A 27,834-nucleotide genomic window follows, 5' to 3' on the forward strand; every position below is an offset into this window, starting at 1 on the left:
AGATCCCTGGATCCAAGCTAGTTGGCGTGTAAAAGATCATCAGTATATTAAACTATGTGATAAAAACAGCGACGCATAGGCAAAAAGAATCATTCTTTCAAAAATGAACCAAATGCTAAATCTTTGGGGTTTTTGCACACAATATCCTGAATCATAAGCCTCAGTTAACTCTGGTTTTAAAGTCCCAAGGCAGCTGTTTTCCCTCAGTCACATGTATACCCTAAGGTGATAATTGTCTAAACATGACATCCTATTTAAATCTTTTTTATGTCAACACGGTGAATACGTTTACGTTTTGTGTAATTTCAGAAAACCAGTGTGGTTGAGTAATCTTAATGTGTTCAGGTTTTGCTGCTGGGTGTTTAGTCTGCTTCAGTATTTCCTAGTTCTGAAGGAGCTTGGCTGAAACACAAACTCTTTTTTTTGGTGTTTCTTTCCTAGTCTCAATCATTTAAAGCTAGAAATGTGACAAAAAGATGAAAAAGTGGTACTTTGCTGAAAGGTTTTATTTGCAATTTTAAAAAAATAAATGGTACATTATGGGCTTAGGAAAAGGTCCACACACTATTGAAGGCATTTCTAATAAATAATCTTTAAACTTGTAGCTGTAAAGCTTGCTGAACATGTCTACATTGTGCCGCTTGTGCTCTGTTGTCTTTCATTGAAACATGTAATTTACCACAGTCACTAAATGTGAGAACAAGCTCAGTTTTTGCAAGCAATTACTTCTACAAAAGACTGAAAATAAAAGTTTATGTTTGACATGCTCCTGCATGCAAATGTATAATTAAGATAGTTTTATAATTATACGTTTGATTTACAAATGCACATAAAATTTGTTCCTTTCGAGGATTTGACATGTCACAATCCTGTCGTTTTTTCTTGCGTATTCTTTCCACATGGGGGCGTCCTGGACCAGCTCAGGGTGTCTAATCACACACAGTCACACACATTGTTAGGGTGTCAGAAGAGGAGAGTGGACTTTCGCTATACCTTTATTCTCTCACTCTATAAATCTAAGGCAAGAATACAGAAAACTATACTTGCCATATTTCCTTTTTTTGTGTCTGTGTCTACTGATTTGACTAATGACTGCTGCTTTGTGCCTATGTTAAATTTGTGAAATTATTATAATTATATTAAACATTTTTAAAGTTGTCTGTCACTCGTGAGTCTTCGACTAGAAGAATAACTATTGCCACGGATTGGTAATTAACAATCTATGCTTTCATTTTCATGGTTTTGATTATAAAGTGTATTTGTATTATATTATAAAAAAATACATATTTACAAAGGCAACAAAAAATACCTTAATCTGATGTAAAAGCTCTGGAATTCACTAATTCAGAGTTCCTGCTTTAATAGCACTTTGCTGCAAATCGTTGTAAGCAGACTTTCCAGAATAAATCGGGAGGCAAAGCGGGAAATGATCGAGTCCTCCTCCTATAGATGTTACACGGTGTTTTGTAACCCTGGTGATTAGAGTGGAGGAGGCGGGGTCAGGATGCTGAGGCGGCCTTTCATTGGCTGTCCGTGACTTTGAGGAGTGGGTTGGGAGGGAGCTGCCAGCTGTGCGGGGAGTCCAGATAAAGCAGCCTGGAAAGTACTTATGGGACAAAGAACCACAGTTTCTCACTCCATCCTCTATCACCGGTTGGAAGCCACTCAGTCAGGGTTCTGGAGGGTTCGGTCTGCTGGTTCTTCTGTATCTTCACAGTAAGTTTTTTTTTCACTTTTTACATTCTTCCAACTGTGCAAAACCCGCACTCGGGGATTAATGCCTGATATCCGTTTGTAATTTGAGAACATTTTCGTGATTACCCTCCCTTTTTTTGCAATTTAAACGTTACAAAAGTCTGCTTTATGTTATTATAATGTTACTTTTACATTCTTTACGTTTTGTGCTCATTTAGACTTCAAAATTAGAAAAGGAACTAATAAATAAAACAAGGCTACATTAGCGTCACACTTTTAGCCATCTACACTATTTTTGCTTTTATGCTACTTGCAGTGTTTTGCTGAACTATTCACGCTCTTAACCTTGTCACATTTTGTCACATGCGTCAATGTGTTTAATTGGTTTAATCGCTGACAGACCAGCATAAAGTGATGCCTTATTGTGAGGAGAAAAAACAGAATACATGATTTTTAATCTATTTCTACTAATAAAAACATTAAAAGTGTAGGATGTGTCATTATTCCTCCCCCATTACTCTGTTACACCTAAATAAAATCTTGTCCAGCCATCTGCTTTCAGAAGTCACTGAATTAGTCAACAATTCACTCAAATGACCTGTGTGTATTTTACTCTAAGCATAAATCCAGCCGTCATGTGAAGAACTGAAATAATTCTTTTCATATTAGCTAACAACACATCACAGCTGCAGAAAATTATCACAGCTACAGTAAAAACATAATAAAAGTAAATAAATCTAAGCAGAATTTGGGGTGTTTTTGTTAAAACTCACAATGAAAGAACTCTTTTTATCTGACAGGCTCTTTGGGAGCAAATTATAAGATTACGGAGAGGATTGAAGCAGAGATCAGATATATACAATATTTCATACTTTGAACATATAAAGCAGCTCTATCCGACACATTGTCTAAAAATGGAAAGACTGTCTGTCTGTCTGTCTATATCAAGTCACAAAATGTTCACTACTAAGCATCTTGTCTCTATGCTGTAACTGCGAAGTAATTTCCCTGCTGGGATGAATAAAGTACTTCTATTCTATACTTCTATTCTATTAAAGTTGCTTTTCCTGCCTGTACTGATGTTTAAGGGAGATCAACCACATATTTTACTTTGACTCCCAAGTGACGCCCCACACAGTTTGACAATTTATTGACCTTTCACCCAAGGAGGTGTTTGTACAAGCGCCTGCAGTTTGTTGGGCTTTCACCATGACGTCAACTCGGAAAGCTGCTTCCCCCCCTCCTCAGTCCATGTTTAATGACGAGGAGGCCTCCTCCTAACTTTCCTCTTTCCATACCTTAACGCCCCCAGGTATTTTTGGTTCCAGAGCTGACAAGTTCAGAGTTTTTTATGAAATATTAAGACTGACTTCAGTTTTCTCTCTGAACTCGAGTTCAGAGAGTTCAGATCAACCTCAGGGTCCAGATCAGCAGATAAAGAGACAAGCGGCACCCTTTCTTCAGGAGCTCACATTTGCTCCCAATTAAGCTGCCTGACAGATACAGAGATCTGCTGCTTCTCGTTGTTAACCAAAACACTCCAAATTCTGCTTAGAAGTATTTTTCACCTCTGAAATTGAAAAAGTTTGATTCTGAATTCATATGTATCAGCAGAATGTAAAATATATGTTATGGAGCAATGTTTCAGTTCAGTCGAACTTGTTACAAAATACTGGAACTGTGGTAAAATTTGATTCTATACTCATGGCTGCATAGAGGCAGTGCAATAATGCCTTTGGAAAACTGATTTAATAGCCAAGCCAAGATCTTAGAAAGATTGCCCTCAGTCCCTCACATTATAGGCTAAAAGTACCACAAACCACAGTTCAACTGTCTGGAATCCGAAAAGGACCTTCAGAAAGAGCTGGCGACAGCAGTTTTGTAAAGATGATAATAAAAGTCATATGCCATTGTATCTCCCTCCAGATAACTCATCTTTTCCACGTGCCGTCCCCATAATGGTGAACCAACTGTTACTGACTTTGCTGTGCATGTCGGCGGTGAGCAGTGCCCAGTCAGACAAGCCAGTAATCCAGCTACGCCTCGGGGGGGAGAAGAGGAAACATTACGAGGGCCGGGTGGAAGTTTTCTACAATGGAGAGTGGGGGACAGTGTGCGATGATGACTTCTCCATCTCTGCTGCACAAGTGGTGTGCAGAGAGCTAGGCTTCATGGATGCTGTGTCCTGGGCTCCCTCTGCCAAGTTTGGGAGAGGGGAAGGTAAGGAAGTCTGTTGCCAGAAAGTCCCCTAATCCAGTAAGATCAAGTCAAGACTTCCTGAAAGTCAACCAGAACAGTAGGGGTCAGGCTTTTTTTTACGATGGTGTGGGGGGGATTACTTTATCGCCCAACCGCATACATTCGAAGGCAGGCAGCAGATGTCTGCGTTCAGCTCCAGGTTTTCCACGGAGCTGAACGCAGGTTCAGGTTTTCCGTGTCTGAGTGGTAATCCCTTCTGGCGCTGGGTTTCTCATCAGACGTGAGCGGGGGCACATCAGTCCGTTCAGAGCAGGCAAAGACTGAAGGCACCGTAACCCAGACATAATCTCACCTCCGTTTTGCTTTTTTTATTTTTTTATTTTCCGACCTATACAGTTTCCTCTGTTGCCTTAGGAACGCTGATGACATCCCCATATCTGTGAATGTTATAGATGCTGGTGGTCCTGCCAGTCATAAATGAAGTCAGGACTACAGAAGCAGAGTAATCAGGTTTCCACAGCAGTCATTGTGGAAACTTTGGTTGCTACGTTTCTGAACCTAAGCAGGTCTATGCATTTATTCATGTACGGTAGATATTGTGGCTGACAAGCAGTAAATCTTTATACTTGCAATGTCTGGATGGAAAGACAGCATATACTTTAAGAAATGTTTTCTGGCCGAGTGAGGAGAAACAAAAGCCTGATATCATGCTATGTATGGAATTTCTGGCATTTAGAGGTAGCCATGAGAAACTCTTAGTTTACATCATGTTTATCCTTCATCCACCAACAATAAAAGAGAAGAGAAAAGTTCCTTAAGTATTCAGAGTAGCCAGTTTGTGTTTTGATCTTGCTGAAAACACTCAGCGATCAAAATTGTATCCCTCTCTCCAGTTTTTGTTTTTCACACCCGTTGCACATTCCTTCATTCTGTCATGTTATGTGATGTACAGTGTTGGTTTTCTGCCTCCCTTAGTGGTTTGCATTCAGCTGAAAAAGACCAGTTTTGGTCCCGTCTGACCGGAGCACATTCAGATGCATATTTGCTATGTCCTCTGCATGATTTAAAGGAAACTGCAGACAGCAGTTCTTCTGGCTTTCTGCCAATAACAGCTTTCTTGATGTGGTACTTACACAAAAGCCATATTTTTTTTAGCACAACAATAGTTGTCCATTTTAAATAAATTCTCCCTGACCATGAGCTGTGAGACTTACTACTGCATACCTTGGTGGGTATGAACCGGGGCCATACTCTTTCCATTTTTGGATGACAGGATAAACATAGTCGATCCAAGACTGGAATTTTGTTTTGCAACCTAACTCTGCTTTTAACTTCTTCACAACTTTATTCCTGACCACTGTGCTGTCTTCATAATGCTTGAGGACTGAGCATCATTTGCCCCAACCTTTGTTCATAGATGTTCTCTTAAGCCTTTTCAGAACTACCATATTTATAACAAATTAAACTACACGGTTTACTCTGCGTAGCGATCGGCTGACTTCCGAAAGCAGCCATTAGTCTGTGTTGGTCTATCACCCGAAGCTCAAGAAAATACTTTTAGGTTTTTAGTTGTAGCATGACAACATGTGAAAAACGTGAGGGTTGTGAATACATTTGTAATGGATTCTATAACCAGTACTTCTACACTGAAGATAGACATTTACAAAAGATTTTGATTTACGACATAATGATATAACACTTATAAGGACTTCCTTTTTAGAGTAACTTTTTACAACAATAAAGTTAATAGATCACTATTTATAACTTTTAGTGAGACTCCACAGGAATACTGTCCTCTGTCCAGTTTAGTTTGAGTATTTCTTGGCTGCCTTTTTGCAATTACAGCTCATTATTAAAATGAATGACTCCAACAGTCCTCTGGCTTCTCTCTGTGGCATGTTAAAGCCCCTGAAAAAAAATTTAAATTGTGGTTTTTACCACAGCACTAATCATGGACACTTTTTGTTTAAAAAGTCCATTGAGACTTTGCTGGATCTTGCCCTGTAGCAATTAAAGTCAAGACTTGTACTATAAGTTCTTCCGTTGTTCTTCCAAACAGAAGTGCTCAGGGAAAAGGGTGGATGACCACGTAATATGCAGTCACTGTGTTGGTATGATCGCAGCGTTCTTCAGAAACACTCTGAGGCTGTTAAAGGATGAGCGGCACGTTGAACGCTCCCATGAGTACAGCTGTGTGGTTTCCCTCACGGCTGATTCAGATCTGCCAGCTGTGCGGCGGAGGACAAGTACCGGTCCGGCTTTGGCTGGTTATGTCAGGGAACAAACACGGCGGCACGTGAGTGCATGTCTTTTCTCAGTGTCCTCAGTGGAAGCGCCAAGAAAAGAAAACTGCTGAAGAGTGCAGTAATTGTCGGCTTTTAGTTCAAGTGTTATGATATCTATGAAGTTGAACAGAGTCTCAGAGAAATAGATGATCAATTCAGGCACAAGTATGACCTCGGCCAAAATGCTAAAGGTCACAGAGTGATGGAAGCACACATGAGAGAGAGAGGGAAGAAGAAAATCTGCACAAACCACGCCTGATATTGTTGTCACAATATTTACCATTTTTATCATTGTTGCAAAATTTTCTGGTGTTGTTCTGATATCTAGACTTGTCAGGTTATCAGTGATCTGTCTACCTCTTGTTTCAGAACTACGCTAGTGGCTGTTGTCGGGTTGTAGGCTTTACCTTTCTCAGCTTTGAAATCAACTGTCTGAATGCCTGATATTTTAAGAAAGTGTTGACTCCTTTAAATCAGGACTAAAATATTGCAGTTTTCAAATGAAAGTCAAAGATGACTTTATCAGTTCCTTTTTAGAATTTCTTGCTATGTAAGTGATGCCTAAATTTACTCTTACTGCATTTCTTGTTATCTGCATCTCTTTGTTTACATTTGAAGAGCCTCGACTATACCTTGTGTAGGTTTGCTGCACAAATAAACCTGCCTTTGCCTTCTCTTGCTCCAGGTCGTATTTGGCTAGACAACGTGCACTGCACCGGCGCAGAGAAGAGCCTCGCTCAGTGCGAGTCGAATGGCTTCGGAGTGTCTGACTGCAAACATTCAGAAGACGTCGGGGTGGTGTGCGCTCAGAAACGCATTCCGGGCTTCAAGTTCATCAGGAACCAAGCCGTCAGTGGGGAGGTAGGTTCACGTAGACCTCTACTGTACAAAAAGGACCAAATGTGTTATAAATTATTAAAACCTCAGCAGTGCTCTAAGCCTGGTTCAAGTACACACACGTAACCTGGACAGACATTCTCTGCATTGGAAAATGATAGAGGACAGGCTTTGGATGAAAGAAAACCTTATCGCAGTAAAACTTCTTCCAATCGCTCAAAGTCAAGTTTTATTTTCAAATGCGTCCAACTTTCCTCACTGGGATTTTATTGCAACATTTCAATGCATTTATGATCTTATCTTTTAAAGAATAAAAATATTGTGTAACCTGAACTGACACCTGCTGAAGTATCACCAGACATCACGTTTCAGTAAGAGTAAACATGCAAATTGTTATTTTTGCACGGAACACAGCAAGTCATTTTAGCCCGAAGATGCTCCCCGTATCCCACATTATGAGTCTGTTATAAGTGGACACGCCAGAGCTCCACTATGCAGGCTGGGAGATCATGGCGATGAGTCAGAGAGAAGGAATACCATCCGGTCTGCCTGTAGGGAGCCCCTCTGCACCGGATGGAAAGTTAGTGTGGGCCTGTGAACGTGACAGTCAGAGAGGGAGGGAGGCCGAGGGAGGCGATGCAGACATTCCTTCAGCTTGTCCGAAAACAAGTGACTAAAAAAGCTGCCATTTAAAACTGAAGCAGCATTCGTTGGCAGCTTCAAAGAGAGGCAGTGCTTTCTCTCTGAACTCACGCTTGGCCTTCTTTGTTTGTTTGTTCTTGATGGAGGGTGGAGGTGCGGCTGTGTCACAAGTCCCCACAGCAGCCAGAACAGTGAATATGTTTTTGTCAAGGTCCCGTTAAGACAACATACCAGCAGAGAAAATTTGAAGACCTTGTTTGTTTTTCCACTGCCCGCTTTGGTGTTAGGGTTAGGAATGAAGGAAATAAGGAGAGGTGAAATTCAAATGTGTAATGTGGACTTACTGAACACTCTTGGTTTATTCCTGCTTTTTTACAGGTTGTACATGATGGTAGCACCTCCTCGTTCTCTATGTGATCAGTATATTTAGGGTTTCTGGTGTGTTAGTGCAGTTCACTCCACCGCCCTGTAAATATTTCCTCAGTCCAACCAAAGTCTTTTAAGTTACTGAGGAGAGGAAAGGGAATAAGGTGTACCTACACCTTTTTCGGTTTGCTTGAAGTGACGGTAGCAATGAGCAACCCTGTTCCAGCAACCTGTTCATTCACAGCATGAATTGACATTCTGTGTTGAGTCTGGAAAGCGAACATTCCCAGCTGTGGGCATTACCGTTGGTCTGTGCCACAAGGATGAAAGCATGCATAAGTTTCCATGTCCCTTGAAATCTCCCACGTGGAACAGGGACAAACTTTAATGAATCTTACTGCAACTTTGTGTGAAAGACCAACACAAGGTAATAGTTCATAATTGCAAAGTGGAAGGAAATTGTCGCTTTTTTTCCTAATTCAAACGAAGTCAATCCAAATCAACCAAAGTCAATTTGTGTGTAATAAATGCTGGCTGCTCTGTATAGAGGTTTCCTGAAGACTTTTTCTGAATAAGAAGCATCTGGAAACCCAAGGAAGACACCCGACAGGTCAGTGATAGTGCAGAAGACATTTAAGCATCAATGAGACATGGCTGACAACTTAAACTGTCAGGGCTGGGCAAACGGGGCATTAATCATCGAAGCAACCAAACAAATCTGGTCTTTATGAAAGAGTTGGAAGAACAAAGCTGTTATTGAAATGAGCCCACACAACTTCCCGTTTGCAGTTTTCCACAATTCTTCACGGTCACAGAGCAATCACCCAGTAAAAGGTGTTCTGGTCAGGTGAGACTGTAATGGAACTTTTTGTGGGTATACAAAACACCTTAATCGAATTAGGAATATGTGGCAAGACTTGAAAATTGCTGCTCTCCATCCAACCTGAGCTCCAGTCAACCTGAAAAGAAGGTCTATTCTTTAAATGAAAAACTGGTAGACATAACTCAAAAGAGTCACAGTCGTACCTGCAGCAATAAGTGATTCTGACAGATAGGGGCTCAGAGATGCACTGGTTACACCTCTCAGATTTTGTTTTTTGACAAACTTTGTGTTGGTAAAATCCCTTTAAGCTACACTAGACTTTGGTGTTGTATCGTGACAACGTGTGGAAAAGTGCCAGGGGTGTGACTTCAAATGGCATGAGTGAAATCGAAGCACATTCATCTGTTGGAAAGGCCCAGCCAAAATCCAAATAGAATGGCAAGACATGAAAGGTGATTTTGGCAAATGCTCTCCATCCAGTTTGATTTGGGTTGAGGTACTTTTTGAAGAAGAATGGAAAAGAACTTTCAGTTTTCAGAAATGGAAACTGGTAGAAATTGACCCAATGGAGAGACTCAAATGTCACATACAAGTAGAGGTAGAGAGCCTCAAAAGTGTAGTATATCCTCTTAATTCATAATTAGACAATTAAGCGACACTTTGAGATTGTCCAGTACATAAAATCCCACTAAAATACATTGAGGTTTGCAGGTGTAACATTTGAAGACTTTAAGGGGTTTAATACTTTGCAAGGCACTGTGTGTTTTTATCATTTTAAGACCATTCGTCCACGTTATGTCTCTCAGTTTGAACAAAGTCTCGAGTTATTTATTACTGACAAATGTTAAATGCCATCAGCCTTCGATGGTTACCCAACACCCCTAAAAGAACAATAGACCGATCATTCCTGAACTACAGAACCAACTTTACAAGCCACATCTGTGACCCAGCACTGTTTCCACATTAAGCTGTATTAGTTGTTGGCAGTACACAGATTTAATTTAGTCTGTGCAGCTCAATACAGTGTTGTTGTTATGACTAATCATTTGTTTCTTATAGTGGTAAGGAATTCATGACATATTTGACTGGTGCGGTGGTCAAACTGATTGTCAGCAGGAACATTTTTCCCCTAATTTAGACGAGATAATCCAACCAGCAGTGCAACGCTGTGATGTTCCAGTTGGAAAAACACCGTGCACAGTGGGATGTGTTATTTTAGTATAATTAGGGGTTGATAGCACAAGTTTGATAGCAGTCATTCTGAGAGGATGTTTTTTGTTTTCCAAGACGTTCGTGTCACGGTTTCGGCGTGTAATCATTATGTCATGCTGATACTGTACATCGGACGCCAAAAAGAGGAATCCGATGGAAAGGTGCGCTCGCTTTGATTAAAAGTGCAGTAAAGTTTCACAGAAGGTATTCCAGGCGAAGAAGTCCTTCAGATAAGTTTTCCTACTTTTGTTTTTTAACTTGACACAATTTCAGTGTTATTTAATATCTTTCAACTTTTCTGTACCCAACAATCACCTCTTAATGAGGAAGTTATTCTTTTTGATTCAGAAAGGAGACACATGCTACGTAGAACCGCAACTTCCTCACTCTGTGTGGAATAATTGCAAATGATTTGTCTTATTCTTGGTTTTATCTACGTTGTCGCTTACTTTATGCAAATCTTGCACCTATTTTTGTTGCCTTTCTTTTCTTGTTTTATTATTGTTATTTGTATTATTGCCTTACTGTGTTTTAGCAGGACAGAAAGAACCAGCTATCAGAATGTGAAGAAAATCCGTAGAGACAGAAATCAAAACTGCGAAAGTTGGCAGAGAGAGAACATTTTGTTCCTGAAGGGACGAGTTAAAAGTGAGCTGCACAGGCAGCTGCAGTCTGCAACCAGAACATGTTTACTTGAACCAAACAGTCACGCCAGGATTCATCAATCTAATTTAAGACAGTTATTGTAATAGGAGAATACACCAGTTTTATTCACTAAAACTGGGCGAAGGTTGTTCACGGACTTCTGTTCTCATGATTACAGCTGGAAACCTGAGCAGGAGTTAAGCTCGCCTTCAGCACGTTGAATTGAAAAAGCTTTTGAGGAAGAGACTGATGGAGGGGAGAGATTTATGTCAGGAGACTCCAGTACAGGCTGGAAGGCTGTTACCACATGTTCAACAGCTGGATCCTCTCATGGCCCGAGCTCCCCTTTGTGTCTTAGACTAGCCAAGCTGAGGACTTTTGAGTTTTATGATTCAGTGTCTTCACATGGTGCTCCCTCTGTAAATGCGATGTATTTCTAGCAAGCTGCAGCTGTGATTCAAAGCTAAAACATTCATGTTGCACAACTAGAACCACACTAATGTAACTGTTCTTTTGGCGATAAAGAACAGCCAGTTTCCTCATAGTGTGCGAATACACACTATGAGTTGTGTATTCGCATTGCAACGGTAAGAGGTTTCACATTGTAGCATAAGAAAATATTACACGAGCAAGTTTTATAGTTGGTTTTGTGAGAGAACATTTTATGTCTGTCCTGTTACTGCATGTGAAACCATGTGCTGCATATTATACACAGGACCCCTCGCCTCTGATTGTGTATTGAAAGCAAATGAGATGCCTCTACTTGTGAAAGTGAGATTTTACTGACTTTAATTAAACTCCTTAGCTCCACGTTTGACAAATTTATCCAATTTTGTGTTGCAGTTTGGTAACTCCCATCCAAAATGACTTCTCTTTTTAATTTTACTGCCAAGATGGAAGCAGGACGCCCTGATGGACTTTCCAGATGCGAAGCCTATCAGTTAGCAGCCACGTACGTTTGGCAGATCGGGGTGGGGCAGATGTGAAAGTCATTTCGGAGGTTTCTGGCTTGTCATCTAAACCGAAGCGTGATCAGCGTTCAGCCTTGCCAGAGCTTTGCGATGTGGGCTGGATGGCAGCTGAATGGGTGGGCATTTTACTCACATGTTGCTGAACGTGCTGGAGAAGGCCTGGGAGGCTGATTATACTGGAAGAAAGGCACAGTAGTGGAAGCATTAGTCAGACACTGGCTAGACCGCAGCCTCATGTTCACACACCTCCGTTCTGAGGGAGACCCGGTCGGAAAAACAAGTCTGCTCTTCATTTAGCAATTCCCAGAGAACACTTCAGAGGCTGATCTGCTTTCTTCTCTGCCCTCAGTCACCGCAGACAAACATGGACTAGGAAATTGTTTTTAGCAATACTTAGATATGAAGGCTGTAGCAGTCACTGAGGTACAGTGAGAGTTGGCAAGCATGGAAAAATGTTTGTGAAATTTTACAGTGAGCAGATATGAAACTAGATGTACTATGAGTTGCATGTTTGTGCTGCATTAAGCTATTGCTTACATAACCCACTAAAAGTATTGAAACGGTTTTGCTCACACCTGTTTTTGTCAAAAATTAGAAAAATGACTGTTGTTATTAACACAACAGCGTGCTCTCACTCCTGGCCTCAGTTCACTACTGTGCTTAGATCCGAGTAATAACTTATCAGAAACATTAAGAGCTAAAAATGCTGATCAGATAATTGATGCTCACAGATGGATGATTGACTGATTTCAACACTTTAATTTAAGCTCTTTTTTTTTTGATTTCACAAATTTCAAACTATGTGGAAGTGTACTGAAATGACTGTAGATTAATGACTCCAGGTTTGATCAATATAATATATTAAGCATTATTATATTTGAAGCATTTTTACACTCGTCTCATATAAGGTGGTTCTAATACCAAAAAGGCAGCATAAAATCATTTTTTCAAACACAGGAAAGATTTCACAGTTCTTGTCGTGTGTTTGAAAGAATATGTTTAATTGTGTTTGTTTTTTTCAGTCACAGTAATATCAGTCTAATTCCTGAAAACTGTGAACGACATTTGGTTAAATCCACTCCAGACTCTTTTAGATTCACAGCCTTTTGGGTGGGGTAAGTGCTTGATCATTCCACCCTGGGCAGAAACCCAAATCCCCTGTTACAAAAACTGCCATTGAACTGGTCCAATTTTTCTAATAGAAATGTGAATATAAAAATATTCCCTTTATGTATCATTACACAAATATCTTTCGTAAGTGTGTCCAGCTCAAGGTGTCTCTTTGTGCTGCACCCGGCGGCTGAGCAGAGTTAAAAACGGTCTGGCCCGTACAGCTGGGGTGCAGCCAGACGTATAATGCTGAGTTTATGCTTGGTGGTCAGGGTTCGGGAGGCTAGCGGGCGCCTGGACTGATCCCAGCTGTGCATATCTGTCCACTGCTCTTCAGTCTCACACATTCAGACAGCCAGTTTCCTCACTCTGAGCCAAACACAACACTACTCAGATCCATCCCAGTACCCCGTTTCATACCTGGCCTCACACCTGCCCGGCATGTTGCTTTCAGTTCTTTTAATTTCAGAACATTTCTTTTTGTTGCATTTTTAGTCTGTGTTTTGCTTTTTGGAATTACCTCTCCAATCTGAATTCAATTAGTGGTTGTCTTGAAGTTAAAATAAGGATGATAGAATAAAACAGATTAAATTTAGAACACTGGTGCCTGATCCTGATCACGTATCTCAACCGTCCCTCCCACAGACGGAAAACACTCTGTCATGCCCAGACTACCGACAATCCCTTCATGAAGGAGTAGTCTTTACCCCCTCCAACCACTGCGGTCAGTGGGAGGACCGGGGTCGCTCCCGAAGCTCCGGAGGCTCCTCCCGCTCTCTGCAGTCATGAGTGTTCAGAGACCCTGCAGCCTCGAACATTCCCCGATGCTGACGCCATCCGCAGGAAACCACTCTGTGGGCAGATGTTTAATATTCTGGGAAACGTGCCGGATTCTTCTCTTTTAGCTAAACTGAACTGGATGTTACAAAAGTACTGCAATCAGCAGTTATATATCGCAAAACATCTCTTTCTTTGGAGTTGGTTTTTTTTTTTTTGTTTTTTGTTTTTTGCACCTATGGTAGACCTTCACACTCAGTCAGGAGCAAATGGCAAAATTTGTCTCATGGTGGAAGTTTTAGCTGTTATCCCATAAAGGTCTAGAGGTTAAAGGTGACTATTCCCACTTGATTTAGGGGAAGTCAGGAAACGTAACACTGATTGTTTGGATAACCGCTTCCTGACAATGTGAGCAGCTGGCTTTGTATAACCTTTAGGCAGAGGGAGACTTTACTACCTTAAAGAGACTCTAAAACTCTAAAACTGAACATGTCTCTTGCTTCCCGTGAAATAATCACATTTCTAGCATGAAGCGGTTTAATGTGCAGCACATGTGCAATCAGAGCCTTTCACTGGAGTTCCTCCTGCAGTAAGCTCTGTCTTTCTTCCCAAGATGGTTTCACATTTCTGAGTAATAGTCAGAGGCTGTGTTGTATTTATAATATATGAAGTGGACACCGTTTCGGCTATGCTGGTTGTACAATGGAGAAACCACCTACATCATTTAAATAACACGTTGCAGCCATTTTAAGAGATGGCAGTTTATTTGTGATTATGTTCCCTTTTGTAGTTACATAACCACGTTTATAAGCAAACACTCTGGGGCTGGATAGTCTCAGGGAAGGTTGGATGCCACGGGGCTCGATGTAACGTGGAGCTGCACGTTTTGCACAGCAGGTCAGAGGAATGTGGCTGACCGCCGGACAGGCTTCATGTGAGGAGATGAGGGGGTGAAATTACATGAATTTAGTCCGCTGGATACGGTGATCCGTGTAATTACTGTCATGCCATATCCCGAAATAAAAACCAACATTTTGCTTTTGAGACGAATTCTCGCCACAAAATGTTGATCGTACAACGTCGATGGACATCAACATGGTGGCTTGCTTATGATAAGTTCATATTACCTTAGATATTTTAGTGATTTAGCTAATTATCCAACCTTAAGATTGCAATTAATAACCTTAATAATGTGGACTTCTAATTAAAATGCCCTAAATTGTATGATAATATTTTATCATATTTTTCTTTAGCTTAACAAATGCAGCAGGAACCATTCAAATAATAGTTTTATTAATTTCTGTACTATATCATTTAGAAAAATATACAATAAAAGCCATAAACCATATAAATATATTAAAAAATCTTACATGTCATTCTAGTGAATAAGGTGTCAGTACAGTGCAAAATGATGATAAATACAAAAGTGTTGGAAATTCTGCTTCAAAGTCTGTCGTGATGCAGTATGTTTTTTATTCCTGTGTAGCATATGTCCATTCAGTGTCATTTTTGTTGCTTGTTAATATCTTACGACAAATTTGGCCATTTTTGCATTGCATGTCTTCGTGCTGGCCCGGCTTCGAAGACAAGGAGGGTGGAAAAGTCACGGTGATTGCGCAGGGAAGCAAAATAATTCCAAAGCTAAATATTTTTGGTCAGATTTACCAAAAATTAAGCACAAATTCGTCGATAATCGTTGAATTTGCAGTAATAATTGTAATCAAAAAGGGGGTGCCGCACTGCTCGTATAGAAAACATAACATAAAACTCTTATGTTATCTGTTACTTTGCATCATAACCAAAGTCAAACCTTGCTTTGGGTTGCATGTTGTCTAATGACAGCCTTTGCTTCGCTGGTCAGGGCATGACGGTGCAGGTGGAGGAGGTGAGGATCAGAGCCACGTACTCCCACAGGAAACGGATCCCCATCACCGAGGGCTTCGTTGAGGTGAAAGACGGAGGCAAATGGAGACAGATCTGCAACGAGGAGTGGACCGAGATGAACAGCAGAGTCGTCTGTGGCATGTACGGTTTCCCCGATGAGAAAACTTTCAACGTCCGACCCTACAAGTGAGTAACGGCTCTGCGGCGGGGAGTCTGAGTTTTAATTATGCTAATTTGCTGTAATGAAAGTCTGCATGTTGTATGGTTTACTTTGGGTTACGTTAAAAACTGTTTTTTGGAATGAGTAAACACTGTGATGTACTATATATAATAGATTTTTTTAAAATTCACACGTTTAAAAAAAAAAACAACGAAAGCCGTCATTTGCGGGCAGACTTGTATCCTACACGTGCTCTTTATGCTAAAAATATAGTATGTCTGGGATGTTGCTTACTCTTTTTTTGGGGTTGTTTTTCTGTTGGGTTTTGTAAGTTTTAGGTGTGTTTAGCCCAAACTAAACAGATGTTGGGAAACATTACACAATCAGCTTTGTTTACTCCGCTAGTCACTCACGAGATGAAACACGCTTGGCCCTGCAGATTGTTGGCCCTGTCAGAGGAAGTTTGAGCAGATGAATGATAGTCCTGGACGGGAACAACTGAGTGTACTGCAGTCTGAAACCTTGGTTCTGTTGGGTTTTATGTGTCTTTCTCTGTCTGCTCACATGGGCAACAGGTTCAAACGCTTTGTGCAAACGAGCAAACACACAGACGGCACCTGATTTTTTACACATTTTTTCCCAAAGCACGCTCAACCGAATGGATGGCTGCGAGTGATTCTGCCAGGTCTGCTCCACCTGTTTCTTCAAGTGTTAATACTTTTTGACCTTCAGCAGGAATGTCTGAAAAATCCACCCGGCAGGTCAGCGGTGGGCCCCACAAAAAAAATACTTAACCTTAAGAAGCAGATTAAATGGAAACACTGAGCAGCCATTCTTCTCCGTGGATGAAAACACTTGTTTCAAATTATGCTTCATCGTTGTGGAGTTTCACGCTATCGTAGGGAGGAGGCATCAAATTCAGTCTGGTTGCGTACGGAAAAATAACTATTAAGTAGCTGGTTTTTACAAAATTAGTCCCAACGCACCATCAAATTGAACACATTTCTGTATTCAGATCAGTTTGGAGCGCAACGTGGAAAACGTCGAAAAGTTTCTTCTGGTTTCAGTAATTGGCTTGATTTTTCCTCAGATGCAGCTCCAACTTATCTGTTGGGGCTTTTAGTGACCCTTAACTTCTGACTTTCGTTCATGTGTGACTTCAGGGGAATATTAAGAAATTCTCACCACAAACAATATGCATGAATGAATTGCACACAGCTAGAAATGAAACTAATTAAATAGCTTTTTAAAGCATTGCAAAGAATTTATCCTTCAACTTTTATATGCATCTCTTTAACTTTTATATGCATCCAAGCACCATTGGAAGGCAGTGGCGCATTCACACGTGCCTAAATTGTTGGAAAATCAAGATGATGATGATCCACTCCTTCTCCAACACACCTGAATCAGGTGGATGGCTTGTTATCAAGTCTCTGCAGAGTTGGAGCAGGGATGAATCCAAAGTGTCAGGATGGAACCCACATAGTTTTTGTTGCTTCCTCTTCAGACTGTTGGCGAAGCGCCGCAAGAAGAACTACTGGGGTTTCTCCGTCAACTGCACAGGCAACGAGGCCGACCTGTCAGACTGCAAACTGGGCAAAGAGATCCAGCTCAAAGGCAACAACACATGCAGATGGGGCATGCCTGCTGTGGTCAGCTGCATACCCGGGCGGGCCTTTGCTCCCAGCGTCAGCATGGGTTTCAGAAAGGCCTACAGGATGGAGGTTGGTCACATTATAAATTTATGGCTGCTACGTTTATCGGCTAGCAAAGCAAGAAAGTCCTGTGCTGCTCTCATTGTCTCTCACCACTTTGAGAGACAGTGACGCATGGTTTTCAACATTTTCCATAAATTCAAATCTGAAGCATTTGTATCCAGATTGCATTGAGTCAATACTACGTAGATAGATCTCAGTCAGACTGGATCCAAAGTGTCTAAACATCGATTTTTAAGCCCTGGCCGGAATTTTAAACGGCCTTTGCCAAGTTTTCTTCCAGGACTGCTCTGTAATTCATGTCCATCAATCCTCAGATCAGCTCTGACCAGCTTCTCTGTGTTTCTTTTAGATTATCCACCATAATGCTCACTTTTCAGGGGGGGATTAAAAAGCACTCTTCATCCTTTTGTAGTTGTTCTGAATTCATCCATCTGACAAATATTTACATGTTTTGTCCTCTCCCCCACATTGCGGCAATCATTTAAATGCTCTCCATTTGCAACATATCCACAGTCTTATTTATTTTGTGTGATGTTTCCACAGCAACCCTTAGTGCGCCTGAGAGGCGGGGCTATGATAGGTGAGGGTCGAGTGGAGGTGCTGAAGAACGGAGAGTGGGGAACTGTTTGCGACGATAACTGGGACATAAGAGCAGCCACTGTGGTGTGTCGGGAGCTGGGCTTTGGCAGCGCCAAAGAGGCCCTGACCGGAGGCCGGATGGGTCAAGGTAACCAGAAGTTTATCAACGATGACACTATTATATGATGCAAAATATGCATTTACTGATGTTGAAGAAAACACTAACATAATTATATGTATATATATAGCCACTGAATTTAAGATGAGCACTTCCAAAGTAATAGTTTATTAAACTTTAATGTCTGTAAGCAGTGAAACAAATGAAACAAAAAATTATTTCTTCATATTTGAAACATCCTGTTGTGCAATTTGTAATTACTAGCACCCCAAACAAAGGTGTGTTTATAAGAAATAGTTGTTACGGTTAATGTTGACCAAATTTGGAGCTGTGGAAAAAAAATTGACCTCCCTTATTTTCCTCTTTTTTGTTCGGGGTGGTGGGATAAGCTTGGCTTCTCATCCAGCTTTTAACTTTTTAATTCTCACTTCGATTGTAGATATGATCAAGTTTAGACAAGTAGCTATTTTTGGAGCCACTTCCTTCCTTATAAAGATCAGTGCACACTTTCATCACTTGAAACGCTTTCCCATTTTGAAGAGACGTTTGGAGAAAAGAACGTAAATCTCGCATCATATTTACGCCAGGAAAGCAAGAAGTCTTGGCTGTTTAAAAGTTTCCTCACACCCTGATTAGCTTAGAAAAGTACAATAAATTTAGTTGATGTATTTTATTATAGCTGCTATGTGTCATGCTTTTCTTTGTTGCATTATTTCCCCCCCCACTGGTTAATCCTGTACTTTGCCACATTAAATCTAAATAAAGGGTTGGATTTTTTTTTTAAAGATTTTTTTATTCTGCTGAACTGAAAACAAATGTCTTTTTAAAAGGATCTTTACCAGGAACGGAGGAGCTTGTATGTCCACCTGTGAAAATGCGAGGGTGACCTTCAGCTCCTCCTTATCTTTGGCTGCTGCATCACCACCTGTTTTTGTCTCACCTCAGCCCGTCTAGACTTGAAGTCAGCACATAAATGCAATAGAGAACATATGGAGCAGCACATCGGTGTTTACACACCGAGCCCATTACTGAATCTGTGAAATGCAATATCCCACAGCTTTATAAAATTCATATGGCTGCAGGAAAAGTTGCATTTTTTCCCCCCTCCCTCTGCCTTTTTCTCAAAGCAAAACAGAGGAGTGCACAAAATGTTCCAGGGAAGAAAACATGTTTTATGAGTTTCAGGCGAGGAATTCTGGGTTGGAGCGCGGACAAGGCTGTTTCAGGGCTTCCTGGTCAAGCTAACCTCTCGACTTACAACTTTCACCTCACAGACTTGGAAATAGTTTGTCTTCAGGAGCTTTAGCGAAGTACACAAATGTCAGTAAATCCTGTCACTAACAAGACACGCACTGATCAGCTGTACAGATCAGCCTAATACAGAGACGGCGCCCTCTTTTGCTGACCTGTTGGCCCAGAGAACATCTGGAGAGGGCAATTACAGATGTTTCAGGGGAGGCGGCAGTATTTCTTATGACCCTTCAGTTTCATTTTTGTCTGTCATAGCTGGCTGCATGTTTTCTTTGCAGTGTAATATTATTCATCTGCCCCTTTGTGGAACATTCTGTCTGGAAAAACAAGGGAAGAGACGTGTGCTTCTTTAATTCGTAGGAGAATTGTCGTGCCACAAAAATATCAGATTATATACTGTATATACTGTATGTATATGTGTTTTTTTGTTACTCCCCAAGTAGATTCCTGACTTTCCCTTGCGCTTGCTGTGTCCCTGCAGGAGTGGGCGCTGTCCACATGAACGAGGTGCTATGCTCCGGCTTTGAAAAGTCTCTGACCGAGTGTTACTTCAACCGGGACTCCGTCGGCTGCAGCCACGAGGAAGATGCCGCGGTCAGGTGCAACGTTCCTGCGATGGGCTTCCACAGCCGAGTGAGTTTGACTCCACGTGGTTGGTGCTTTTTAAAGAAAACGCACTGCCCTGCGTTTTGAATGAAACGTAAACGTAACCGTCTCTCTGCCCAGCTTCGGCTGAGCGGCGGCCGTAACCCATACGAGGGTCGTGTGGAGGTCCTGGCGGAGAGGAACGGCTCTCTGGTGTGGGGCTCGGTGTGCAGCGACAGCTGGGGAACCATGGAGGCGGTGGTGGTGTGCAGACAGCTGGGGCTGGGCTTCGCCAGTCATGCTTTCCAGGTAATTTCTCTAACTCTGGTTTCTCCTCCAAACGGAAAGCTTCTCTGCTAACCTGCTTGTATTTTTCTCTGAATACGATGAGCCAGCCCGTACCCATCCTCCAACAACAGAGAAATCTGTTCTCCCTCCCAGGGCTGCAAGAAAAATAATGACATAATTCTTTTCTTGCAGCTTCTTGATACATTATTTATGCAGAACATTTTTTTTCCTAGTGTGCTTGCCAACAAATGCTAAAAGTGGTTACTACACTAAGAAATGCCACAGAGACACATGAGGACTTCCTAGGAGTTCTGCAGCTCTTATGAAGTACGACAGATCCTGGCGAGAAATAACTTTTTCTCTCCTTTTTCTTTCTCCTTCAGTAGAAACGTGTGTGCAGGCTTTGGTTTATTATCTAAAGCAGTGGTTTTCGATCCCGACTCTCTAAATCCACTGTCCTGGGTGTGTTTCCCTGCACAACCTGCGTGTGTGTGGGAAGTGGAAGACACTTCCCCACAGGGAAGTGTGGGAGTCTGGAAGAAGAAAAACACCTGAAACATGCTGGGCAGTGAGTTGAGAGGATCAGGACTGAAAGCAACAGCTCTAAAGTCAGAAGACATCCTGAAAATGGGCAATTTTGTACTTTTGACACTAATATCATTGTTAGAGATTCTAGTTTTTCAGATATGTGTCCTATACGGTCCCATTTAGTCTCTGCTATTTCCACAATGTCTCTGTGAGGAGATATTCTTCTACATGTCTTAACAAAAACACAGCCAGGATCTTGTAAAAGAGCCTCCAATTTGGAAGAAAAGAATCAAATAACATGAGATGCGTGTGATTTCCATAGTGTAATGCTAATAAAACAGATTTACCTCACTGCAGTTCTGGAGGCAGGAAATGATGATGGGTTACAGCCACAAGAGAAATGGATGATATTACATCAGCCTGCAGGTGCTTCCCAGTTTAGGCCTGTTTGGTGTGTTTGTGTGTCTGTGTATACCATTAGCTCTCTGTCTCTAATAAACTTTAGCTTTACTTATCTCAGGGGGCAAAAATAAAGATGCCACTTGCTTAGAAAAACATCAAAACCAGGTTGTAAGTAGAGAAGGTTGGTTAATGGAGGTAACCCTATGGCAGATTTAAGAGTGCAGCCTCTCAGCAAGACTTTAGAGAAAACTGTGAGCAGATCTTTGAAGTGTAAAGGAGCCTCCAATTAAAAAAAACAAAAGAAAAACGCACGGAAACACTGGAGCAGCATCACACTTCTATTCTTTCTATCCTGATTGGTTCCTTTTTATGTCACGAGGTGAGAGGACAGTGAGAAAAACACCCCGATGATTTGCTCTGTATATGAACCTACTTTATAGATGTTGGGAGTTTATGGCTTCAGAGGATCCAAATCTGGAAGGTATGCGAGAGAATTACAGGGAGGAGTGTTGATAACTGCAGCTTTATGAGTGGAACCTCGACTAGATCCGGCGAACGCTCTATATCGACGAGAGCATTTCTGTGCCAACTTAAAATTTCAGGCCACACATAATCCACATCTAGATAATTATCCTAAACTTAAAGTTCTCATCTGTATGGTTTTTATTGTGGAGCAGGTCCTCTTAAGACCCACTAGAGTCTAGTTCCTGTCTTGCTCCGATGGTTTTCCAGGCGAACCCGACCACCAGATGGAACATGTGACAGCAATCGTAAATCTACACTTCTGCATATCTGCTCTTCTCCTCAGCCCACCAGCAAATATATGCGTCACCCCTCACACCCCCAGTCCAGCTTCCTTTGTATTCTCCACTTTCACGGTCGTTGGTGGAAAGTCTGACTTTTTCCCTTGCACAGGCTTTCCATAAGGTCTGCAAACTTGTGCAGCAGAGCTGAGTCAGGGCTGGGGAACATCTGCACAGCTCCTTACTTTCTGTGGGCAAGGGGTGGGGGGATAAATTATTTGATTGGACTAATGCCAACAGTTAGATAATAGCTTTAGAATGTATCTATAGCATTGTATCCAAAACAACCCCACACGTCTCATGGTAATCAGTTTGGTTGCCAGGAACAAAACTTGATCAGCTTATGCCTGGATTTAAACAGTTAGTCACATTCGTTTTTTTTGTAATGCAACTATTTGCCTTCTTAACCAATAAGAACTGATCAAATGGCTACATGTGTATAAGCTCTTACTGTTACTTCTCTTGAAGCTGAAAAGTCAGAAGAACTGCTTTCGCATTATTTTTTTTATGCCTACGCTTAGGAAAGCACATTTGATCTTTTTTTTATTTATTATTTAAACCTTGATTGTTTAATTATATGGCGCGTCGTTTCTGATTGAAATTCTCAGGAGACGTGGTACTGGGAGGGAGACTCATCGGCCGACGCTGTGCTGATGAGCGGCGTGAGATGCTCAGGAACGGAGCTGACTCTGGATCAGTGTCTGCATCACGGCAGACACGTCAGCTGCCCGAAAGGAGGCGGACGCTTTGCTGCCGGAGTGTCCTGCACTCAGAGTAAGAAACGGAACGAAAGCGCCACATTCATGTTTCATTTACTAAATATATACGTTCTGAAATTAGTGCAGAAAATATACATTTCATATTTATCTTAATACCTTAGGATAAAATATAAACATGTGGCTAAAAACATGAAAATGGTATTATTAGTTGATTGTCACATTACAACCGCAAACCTCAATGAATTTGATTGAGACTTTGTGATAGAGTAGTGCAGGATTTTCATTAAAATATTGTGCCACTCATCTCCATTCAGCCTTCTGATCCTGTTGAAAATTAAAGATATATTTTCAAAGACTTTCTCTAGCCAATCTGACCGAGCTTGATCTGTTTTGCAAAGAAGAATGGCCAAACATGTCAATCTTCAGATGTGCAAAGGTGGAAGAGACTTAGCCCAAAAGCACTGCAACTGTAATTAACTCAAAAGTTTGTAGGATCACCTTTTGCTGCAGAGGGTGGAAAAGAAATTAAAAATATGTAAGAATGCATGCCACACTTTCCAGATTTTTACTTGGACAATACTTTTGAACCGTATGTATTTGTCCCTTCGGGTAACAAGCTACTTCCTGTTGGTTTATTGTATTGAAATTGCCAATATTTAAAGTTTGTTTCCAATGTGACAAAATGAGAAAAGGTACAAGGTGTGTGGATATTTTTGAAACTGTTTGTAGGTAGGAAAAAAAACTGTTTAGTTGCTGTTTAAAAATGTCAAAGTTAGTGATGGATAGTAGTACAAAAGAAAAAAAAAACAACAACCTTGAATCTGTGGACTCCGCTCACGCTGCTGTCGTCCTCACAGCGGCCCCAGACCTGGTCCTCAGCGCTCAGGTGGTGGAGCAGACGACGTACCTGGAGGACCGGCCCATGTATGCTCTGCAGTGCGCCCACGAGGAGCGCTGTCTGTCCAGCACCGCCGACAAAGCCGACCCAAGCTCCTACCGCCGGCTGCTCCGCTTCTCCTCCCAGATCCAGAACAACGGTCTGTCGGACTTCAGGCCGCGGGCGTCGCCACAGTCCTGGGTCTGGCATGAGTGTCACAGGTGAGGCCTCACCTGGACATGCTGTGCAGCTGTACTTCTGACCTTGTTGTAGCTACTCGGAGACTCTGATTTAGTTTTACTATTACTACGAGTCGATCAGCTAACTTGTTGGGCAAAACTAATAAGATCTTAACAGATTGTTGAAAGATTCAAAATATTTAGATGTGTCTGTTTTCAGACTGTTTAAAAGCTCCCTGTTTCCATGTGTAATCCAGACATTACCACAGTATGGAAGTTTTCACCCACTATGACCTGCTGAGTCTGAACGGGACTAAGGTAGCAGAGGGACATAAAGCCAGCTTCTGTCTGGAGGACACCCACTGTGACGAAGGTAGAGTCCAACACTTGCCTTTCCATTTTATAATTTAGAGACTCTGGATGTTCTTTTAACACTGAAACTATCTTTAAGAAATACTCTACCATCACGCCGTTTGATCTTCTTGATTAAAATGAGCATTATTTTAACTGATTCTTCGGACACAAACTGTAAACATCTGCTCTAATATTTAGGCATACAGAAAAGGTACGAATGTGCCAACTTTGGCTCTCAGGGCATCACAGTCGGCTGCTGGGACACGTACAGGCACGACATCGACTGCCAGTGGATCGACATCACAGACGTGAAGCCAGGAGATTACATCTTGCAGGTACAACATCTGCTCTGTTAGTCTCACCTTATGAAATACTCAACTTCTGGTGGAAAAGTCAGTCTCAGATCAGCCTGCTGTCTCCTGTAGACCAGACAGACTCTCTTTCTGCACATTTGCCTTCTTTTCCCCCCGTTCACTGTCTAAAATGTTACACAACTGAGCGAAGGCCCTTAAAAGAACACGAAACATATTATCTGGTTGACTATTGCAGTTAAACCTCTTTTGAGACCAACACTATTAACTCTGACACTGTTCTTTCTTTCAGGTCGTGATAAACCCAAACTACGAGGTCGCAGAATCCGATTTCACCAACAATATTATGAAGTGCCGCACTCGCTACGACGGACACCGGATATGGACCTACAACTGTCATATAGGTGAGGACAGCTTCTCCTCCGACTAAGTTTTTACACTAAATCTGGACTGTGGTATAAGTCACAAAATATTACATGTTGTTTATACAAATCCAGCTCTTGGTTCTCACATTTCCTTTATGTAAAACACAATAACGTTCATGCAGTGTTAATGTTTTCACGAGTCCATGCAGTACTGTAGCAATTCAATGAATGGCAGTGAAGCTGAATGATGGAAATAGTGCAGAAATATACAATTGAACATACTAAGTGATTTATAATCTCCGAATAGAAGCTGATGGAGGGTTTTTTTTTATTATTATTATTGTTAAATACAAAATTCAATTCTTTGTTTGTCAGGCATCGATTTAACATTCCTTTAAAGATTCAAAACTTATGAAAACGATAACAAGGTGACATAAAAACAAAAGGCCAAAAGTCCCACAATCAAATTATGGCATCTTATCCTTTATAACACTTATTTAATAAATTGTGGCACTTTTGGTCCTCATAACAGTAGCACAGTTAACCTTGGCCCAAACTATAATTAGTAAACTGTAAATTGGAAAAAGAAAAAAAAAAATTACATATAGAATACCTTGTAATTTGCCCGTATTAAATCTTTGTTAAAGACTATGAACAGTTTTAACAAAAACACAGCAGACATGGGTAAATGTAGAATATTTCTTTAAATCCTGAAAATTACTTTGTGAACAAGTCTTTGATATGTTAAAAAAAAAATTAAAAACTTATCACTCACACTGTGCAACCAGTTCTCGTTCATCAGGACAACAAAAGGAAACAAAGTAAATCTTAAATACTGCCAGGCAACTGAACATATTTCAGGTCAAACCAACATGCAATACAGTTTAATTTAAAACATTTTGAGACTTTGGACCCATCTGAAAGGACCAAAATATGTTTCATCCTTGTTGAGATATTTGCCTTATTAGTGTTGCCAAAAGTGAACAATATTTACCACAAGTTGGGTTCAGTTACAGAAATCTGAGGCGGCTCTTCAGAGTTCAGGTTCAGTTACTGATTGGAGACGGGTCTGTCAAGTCCAGCTATAGAAACAAAAAACAGAAGAAAACGTTAGGTGAAAAATTTGCCTTTTTTTTTTCTTACATTTTTATTTCTGGCTTCACAGGTGGCACATTAAGTTCAGACGTAGAGGACACGTTTCCCGGATTGCTGACGAATCAGCTTTCACACAGGTAGACCAGAGCAGGGCGAATCACAAGGACGGCACTAGGAAATTTTCTGACAACCACTAGAGGGAGCAGTGTGACACCGCATCCTTGAAGCAGTGCTGGATCATCGTTGTGCTCAGGGTTCAGCTGGTACAATAAACAACGACTCCATAGGAAAAGGAGCTGCTTGTTCAGTAAATGCATTTACCCCCATTCAGTTGTACAGAACTGTGTGTATAAGAGTCTCTCGCTGTTCTTGAAAGTGTTATTTTGACCTGGTGCTCATGATGCAATGACAATTAAAGCCACGTAACTTATTAAGCCAAGTGTGGCGACGAGTGCATTGGAAACCAAAGCTGTATAATGTGTGGAGTGCATCAAACCAAAGCTCAGACGCCATGTTCCGTAATGCAAGTAGTGATTGAATTTGTATTATCGTAATCTTACACTGTACATTTATCCCAAACAGCTGTGATGAAAAGCAGCTGTATAAATTAAAACTGTTAGAGTCCAGAAATTCCCCCTACACAAAAACAAATGTTGTAATTTATTATAGAGGAAGGAGCCAAAGCCTCTGGCAAGGAAGTTCCTGTCAAGACGGGAAAACCCCTGCTGTCAGGATTGGATTTAACTAGCTAAACATTGTGACAAATTGTATCCACTTCTAAATGACAGGAAAATAAAAGTCAAAATTTATATTTTTTCTTTGGAAGTGCTGTGTTCAACAGATGCCAAGTTTGTTTGGAATTAGTTCCTGCAGTGATTTCCAACGTATCTTGAGGAATTTTCCTTCATAAATTAAGCTGGAATAAAAAGAGATAAAGAAGAGTTGTTTGTTTTCACCAAACGCTCGTCTCTGATCTGTGCCTGTTTTCTAAATGTCTTGTTGAACTGTCTCCATCAGGGACTTTGGTACCTTTGTGAAATTACTGTAATGGCCACATTTGTATGTGAAAATGCCTCTCAATGAATTTGTAAATGTTTGAATGTAGAAATGTAAGAGTCCTTCATTTTACAAGGATCCTTTCAGTTGCTAAATTGTTTTAATATATTGAGGTGAATGTGGAAATGCATAACGGTTTTAAATAAAAACATGTTGAAAGCAACGTGTGTCAATCGCATCTGTGTGTCCATTTCTGCTCACCTGGATATCTGTACAGTCTGCCTCGTCCCTGTATGCCTAAAGCTCTGGTCACCATCCGTTTGGCCACTGCGCAGTCTGTCCTGGGACGCTCCTTCACCGGCTGGAGAAATTCTTGAAGAGGACACAAACCATTCAACTGACTATTGAAATTTCACCAAAACTGTCTACGGTAGCTCAAAGCGTCCTACCTGCCCTTCTGACCGCCTTGCCCTGTGCTTTTTTACTCCCCTCAGAGAGAGCTCGAGTCTTCAGCAGCGGGTGGCAGATGGAGAGGGCGTGGTGCGCTGCAATCAAGACAACCCCCACCGACTTCAGTCACCATCAGTTCAAACAGTTCATCGCGTTTAGAGTACAGTGGAAAAAGCTCTGACCTGCCGCCTGGCAGGAGAAAACACCCAGAGCGTGTGTGTTGTCCACCCACTTGATCTTCATTCCACCGTCACTGAGACGCGATGGGAGGAGAAAGAGGAACAGAGAGGGAGGAAATTAAGAAACAGCTATATCTATCTGTGGGATATAATGTAGAACGCACAGTGTGAGTTTCTACTATGGCAGAGGCTAATCAGGATCCTTAAACAGACAAGTTATTGCACGCTAAAAAGTCATTTGTGATATGAACATCGCACACTGATATCGCAGTAATGACAAATGTGTGATATACTGCAGCCCTAATTTGAACAAATTTTGGAAAATGTCTATTTGAGAGTTCAGACCTTTTCACCCAAAACACAAACTTCAATCTGTTTTATGCGACAGCCCAACAACGCAAAGTAGTGCATAATAGTGAAAAAGTAAAAGT

At 41.2% G+C, this 27,834-nt stretch overlaps 1 protein-coding gene across 1 annotated transcript; it reads left to right on the forward strand.

Annotated features, from left to right (window-relative positions):
* Positions 1-1,589: 1,589 nt before the first annotated feature.
* On the forward strand, positions 1,590-26,997 carry LOC102236054 (lysyl oxidase homolog 2A-like). The gene is made up of 14 exons (XM_014468383.2): positions 1,590-1,716; positions 3,622-3,915; positions 6,865-7,040; positions 15,424-15,632; positions 17,114-17,330; positions 17,868-18,051; positions 19,754-19,905; positions 19,999-20,166; positions 22,487-22,652; positions 23,455-23,695; positions 23,911-24,026; positions 24,206-24,342; positions 24,611-24,722; positions 25,849-26,997. Exons 2-14 carry the CDS (start codon positions 3,654-3,656, stop codon positions 25,917-25,919), a joined length of 2,211 nt encoding a protein of 736 aa, XP_014323869.1. The 5' UTR covers positions 1,590-1,716; positions 3,622-3,653; the 3' UTR covers positions 25,920-26,997.
* The last annotated feature ends 837 nt before the right edge of the window (positions 26,998-27,834 follow it).

Source organism: Xiphophorus maculatus, chromosome 20 (assembly GCF_002775205.1).
Source record: "Xiphophorus maculatus strain JP 163 A chromosome 20, X_maculatus-5.0-male, whole genome shotgun sequence".
Classification (NCBI taxonomy): Eukaryota; Metazoa; Chordata; class Actinopteri; order Cyprinodontiformes; family Poeciliidae; genus Xiphophorus; species Xiphophorus maculatus.

Excerpts from the sequence above, each read along its gene's own strand:
- LOC102236054 (XM_014468383.2), top strand. The coding sequence starts at position 3,654 with ATGGTGAACCAACTGTTACTGACTTTGCTGTGCATGTCGGCGGTGAGC. Across the intron at positions 18,052-19,753 it reads CGGAGGCCGGATGGGTCAAG|GAGTGGGCGCTGTCCACATG; the intron begins GTAACCAGAAGT and ends GTGTCCCTGCAG. Across the intron at positions 20,167-22,486 it reads TCGCCAGTCATGCTTTCCAG|GAGACGTGGTACTGGGAGGG; the intron begins GTAATTTCTCTA and ends TGAAATTCTCAG.